Source organism: Myotis lucifugus, unplaced genomic scaffold, assembly GCF_000147115.1.
Source record: "Myotis lucifugus unplaced genomic scaffold, Myoluc2.0 scaffold_7, whole genome shotgun sequence".
Lineage (NCBI taxonomy): Eukaryota > Metazoa > Chordata > Mammalia > Chiroptera > Vespertilionidae > Myotis > Myotis lucifugus.
Window position 1 is genome coordinate 7,431,260 of NW_005871055.1, and position 5,495 is coordinate 7,436,754.

The following is a 5,495-nucleotide window of genomic DNA, read 5'->3' on the forward strand; positions in this document are numbered from 1 at the left end:
TCCCATCGCTCCTTTTTTTCTTTTTTTTTTTTTCTTCTGGGCCAGCTTTAGCTCTGGCTCTAGCTCTGAGGCTTCCGCTGCTGGTTTGTTTGCCGTTCTATAATCGAAACAATGTATAACTTCAGCTCTGAGATCCCAGCCAGCTATATTTGTTAGAATGTTTCAAACTGCCAGCTCAGAGGCCGGCAAGTCAGGCGGGGAACGTTGGAGTCTGCAGTCCCTGGAGCAAGCAAGCCTCATGTTCGCTTCCAGCTGCCTGGCTGCCGGCTGCCATCTTGGCTGACAGTTAATTTGCATAAGGATACGCTGATTAGCCAATGGGAAGGGTAGCGGTCGTACGCCAATTACCATTTTTCTCTTTTATTCGTGTAGATCAGCATTTCACAAGTAAGACTGTGTAAAATATTAGTTATGTGGGATAGAAGTATGTGTTAATGTGCAAAAAAGTATTCAGAGTAAAAAAAAAAAAAGAAAAAGGAAGTCTACCCTGTATAAATGAGACATTTTCCCCCTTCAGAGCCTCACAGAGCCGTTAACATGGCTATGGATCTGCAAGGGAAGAATTCTCGAGCGTGCTGTGTTTCTCAGGCTGATTTAAACATGGAGGCCACATCACAGCGCATCTCATGGAACTCATATTCTTTGGAAGATACTTTTGGAATTGCTAAGTTAAAGAAAAAATGCTGTTCTTTTCTGACATAATTTATATGCAAACCATGTTGTCTAAGTCACATCTTCACATAGATCTCTGAAGGGGGATTGAAAAACATCCATACTGCATCAGAAATATACTTATAAACCACCTTTTGGTAGGTTAATTTAACTAATGTTTTTCCATACTTTTTTATTCTTCAGATTATTACGTGGATTTTCCCAGTCAGTGTCCTCTAGTCCAAGGGCATTAGGAACATGCCTGTATTTGAATAAAGTTGGATTTATTGTTTTATTGTATCAAAAGAGAATGTACACATTGGGAAACTGGGATGTCTCAGTATGAAGATGTGAGGAGTTACAGGATTTGTGGTTGTGTTAAGTAATTTTGGAGTAAGATTCAAGAAAGCAAGACATTGCAGAAACAAAAATGGTTATTCATTTTTAAAACAGATTCTGAAAAACAGGAAGCCAGACAACAAAAATATGTCCCCCAAAATCTACCTATTCTTTTCTATATATTCAGGAAGCTTCCCCAACACCCCACCTGAGTCATGGGCTGTTCTGTAGTATTTATGCAGTTGTAATAAGAGGTGTTTACTCTTACATAAATTTCTCTTTGACTGGCTAAGAAGAAATTAAGGACTATGTCATTATCCATGACAACTCTGCCTAATAAATTTACATTTAAACCTAGGCTTTTTCACAGATAAAGCTGGACACCAAATAAAGTGAGACAGATTTAATCAGTAATATACTATTGCAATAGAGAAAAGAGTCCAACAAGAACTGAACTCAGTTTTGATTTTTATAGAGATAAATGAATGTTTTCAAAGAAGAATGAATAAATAGAGGCAGTGCTTAGTAGGTCAGGGAATTGAAAAATTATAAAAAGTTGGAAGGGCCGAAACCGGTTTGGCTCAGTGGATAGAGCGTCGGCTTGCGGACTGAAAGGTCCCGGGTTCGATTCCGGTCAAGGGCATGTACCTGGGTTGCGGGCACATCCCCAGTAGGAGATGTGCAGGAGGCAGCTGATCGATGTTCCTCTCTCATCGATGTTTCTAACTCTCTATCTCTCTCCCTTCCTCTCTGTAGAAAATCAATAAAATATATTTAAAAAAAAAAAAAAAGTTGGAAGGGAAGTTTGGTCCATGTCAAACGCATCTAGGTTTGCGAACTGGTGTTATGCATGTTAGGCTCCTACCTTCCCATCGATGCTGGGAGGCAGGGGCCAATCTTCAGCTGTTAGCTGGGTCACACAGTAAATTCTTTTGACAGCCTTGAGTTTCTCAGGCTGTGTAAGAAGGGGAGGTTAGGGTCATCATACAGACGTGGCCTTGAGCTATGTTAATGTTTTATTGGAGTCTTTATAGGCCAAGGAATCCTAGTTGAAAAGAGAGCTCAGAGGAGCTTGGCTGGAGTTTGATTAAGGAAAGAACCTTTGTCAACTCCCAGAGACGTTATATAATTTATGGCTTTTTCCAGGGTCAGAGATGAGTTTTGGATGATCCTTTCCAGTTGCATTGTCTCAACTCTGGTAGTAGCTGACTGCATAGTCGGCATACCTGGGAGTCAGTTGTTAGTCCTGAGAGTTCTCTCACTTAGCAGTGCTTACCTTTTCCAGAGGTTTCTGTGATGATTCACTGAAGAGCTGATGGTTCAAAATTCTAAAAGTCTCTAACAATTATCCTTATTTCACAGGCTAAGTTAGTGTGTGACAGGTGGGTGAGAAGTATCCCAGTGAGGCCAAGACTATACTGGTATTGGGAGTTTAAGAATTATTTATCACAACAGAAATGAGTCTTCATTCACAGGTTCCTTTAGTAAAGTCAAACATGTCCCGCTAAGCAGTCTGGAATGCCTTTGAAGAAAAGGAAGAAACTGTTTTTATCCAGGATAGGCCTAGCCTTTGTTCCCACTCCTAAAGTGTTGGGTTTTAATGACAGGGTGGTAAAAACCTCAGCACAAGCATTTTGTTGAGGTGGGTTAATGCACAATTTTTAAAAGATTCAGATTGGGCCATCTGAGGGGAGGGCTCAACACAAGAAAGATGGTGCCTGCCTGTTGGATGTGTAGGAGGAAGGCTTAACACAGAGACAATCGCAGCTGTCTTCCCTACCTTGCCCCGAAGCCATACCATTTAGGCCCTCCAGTACATCTCTGGCACTCCCAAGCCACTGTCCCTCCGCCTGAGCCTAGGGTAAGTGCCTGCAAGTGAGTGAGTCTGTTTGCAGGCCCTAAGGGATGCCTGGGTTTCAAACAACCTTCGGTCTCAACGGGCCAGACAGAATCCCCACTGATTTTCACAGCCAGTTGTTGTGGGGACTCCTCTTTCTGGCCCTGGTACTCCAGGCCCTACTTCATCATGGTGTAAAAAAATTGTTTTGTATATTGCTAAAATCTATTTGCTAAGATTATTGATCTGTAGCCTTGTGTAGGTTTTTTCATAAAATAAATTGGGGTAAGTATCCTCCTCTTCTATTTTCTGGGTGATATTGTATAGAATTGGTGTTAATTCTTATTTAAATGTTTGGTAGAATACTTCAGTGAAACCATATAGTATTGGCAATTTCTTTTGAGAATTTTTAATTAAGAATTTAATTTTCTTAATAGTCAAATTACCTATTTCATATTGGGTGCATTGGGATAATTTGGATTATTTGAGTAATTAATCCATTTAACTGAAGTTGTCAAGGTTATGTTTGTGAGGTGGTCATAGTATTTCCTTATTTCCTTATTACCTTTTTGATGTCTTCAGTGCCTATAATGATGTCCCCTGTTTTATTCCTGATAACAGTAACTTGCATCGGCTCTATTTTTCTTTTGTTCATCTTGCTATAGGTTTGTCAATTATATTGATCTTTTCCAAGAACCAGTCCTATTGCATTTACCCATATTTTTGCTTATTGTGTTCTTTCTTCTTTTATGATATTCCATGGCTCCTTCTTTTATTGATTCCTTTCTGTTTGGGGAATTCTTTTCTTCATTCTTTAAAGTAGGCCTGCTGGCAACAAATTCTCTTAGCTTTCTATCATCTGAGAATGTCTTGATTTTGCCTTCACACTTAAAGGATGTTTTTGCTGAATATAGAACTCTAGGTTGGTAGAGCCTTCCTTCCAGCACTTGGAAAATGCTGTGCCACTTTCTTCTGTCTTCCATTGACGGTAATCAGAAATCTGCTGTCCAGTAGATTTAGGCCACAGTGTTGCAGGATATTCACGTCAAAATGGACACTAGGCCAAAAGTCTCTCAAGTTTGAGGCTTCAGCTCCAATCAAATAAATTAGTGTATATTCTGTATCCTAGAATTTTATCATGAAATATGATGGAGCACATAGTAAATATTAGCTAATATGTTTTTGATTTATGTTTCAAAGAAAAACTAGTATTTCTCCACACTTCATTAAAACCTGGAAATATGTAAGCAGTGAGCAGGAAGTAACTTTTATGTCTTTTTTTTTTAATCCAGCATGGAGAGAAAACTTATGTCTTTGCCTCTACCCACTTCCATATCAGAAATGGAACCCAATGACACCTTCAGCAATAACAACAGCCACAAGGACTGCCTGATTGGAAAATTCAAGAGGGATTTTTATCCTGTTGTGTACCTGATAATATTTGTCCTGGGAGCCTTGGGAAATAGCTTTTCCATATATGTCTTTCTGCAGCCTTATAAGAAGTCCACATCTGTGAATATTTTCATGCTGAACCTGGCCATTTCTGATCTCTTGTTCATAACCACACTGCCCTTCAGGGTTGTCTATTACCTCAGAGGCTCCGATTGGATATTTGGGGACCTGACCTGCAGGATTATGTCTTACTCCCTGTATGTCAACATGTACAGCAGCATTTATTTCCTGACTGTGCTGAGTGTTATGCGCTACCTGGCAACTGTTCACCCCTTCCGGCTCCTCCATGTCACTAGCATCAGAAGTGCCTGGGTTCTATGTGGGATCATCTGGACCCTCATCATGGCTTCTTCAACAGTACTTCTGAAGAATGGCTCCGAGCAGAAGGGTAATGTCACATCATGCTTAGAGCTGAGTTTCAGTAAAATTGTTAAACTGCGGATCATGAACTACATCGCCTTAGCGGTGGGCTTCCTGCTGCCATTCTGCACGCTCAGCATCTGTTACCTGCTGATTATTCGAGCCCTGTTAAAGGTGGAGGTCCCAAAATCGGGGCTGCGGGTTTCTCACAGGAAGGCGCTTGTCACCATCGTCATCGCCTTGGTCATCTTCCTCGTGTGTTTCCTGCCCTATCATGTACTGAGAACCTTCCACTTGGCTGTGTGGAAAGTGGGTACGTGCACAGATAGGCTGCAAAAAGCTGTGATCATCACACTGGCCTTGGCAGCTGCTAATAGCTGCCTCAACCCTTTGCTTTATTATTTTGCTGGGGAGAATTTTAAGGACAGAATAAGGTTTGCATTCAGAAAAGGGCATGCACAGAGAACAAAGTGCAGCGTTCTTGTTGCCTGTGGTTGAAAAAGGAAATAAGAATGTAAGAGCTTATTAAGTGAGGTTTGTTCTTATATTTCTCTATCCACTTTTATTAAAACGTAGTTTCCAAGTGACCATGTATTTACATCATTCCCAACAAAGGCTATTTCCCAACATTTACTTCACCATGACTTTTGCTAGTAAGACCTACTTCAAAAATTTCATTAGGTGCATTTTCAGTGGTTGAGGCACATGAGGAACATAGTAGGGACACTCTTTACTAGAGTTTTGCAATCTGAAGTGTCAGACAGAGATAAAATGCCAAGTACAGTGGGTGCTACTTTTCATCAGATTCTGTACTAGATGGCCCATCAAGGATTCTAAATTCTTAACTTTAAGATAA

At 40.5% G+C, this 5,495-nt stretch overlaps 1 protein-coding gene across 5 annotated transcripts in view; it reads left to right on the plus strand.

The window, feature by feature from the left end:
• CYSLTR2 (cysteinyl leukotriene receptor 2) overlaps nt 1–5,226 on the plus strand; it is an 18,018-nt gene extending 12,792 nt beyond the window's left edge. For 4 of the 5 annotated variants that reach the window (XM_023748509.1, XM_023748503.1, XM_023748508.1 and 1 more), the window contains one exon: nt 4,120–5,226. In XM_023748509.1, coding sequence (XP_023604277.1) covers nt 4,121–5,137 — 1,017 coding nt within the window. In that variant the 5' untranslated portion in view covers nt 4,120 and the 3' untranslated portion in view covers nt 5,138–5,226. Of the gene's footprint in view, nt 1–712; nt 810–4,119 lie in introns of those variants that run through there. The other variant, XM_023748511.1, reaches the window with a different exon arrangement.
• Nucleotides 5,227–5,495: the final 269 nt, after the last annotated feature.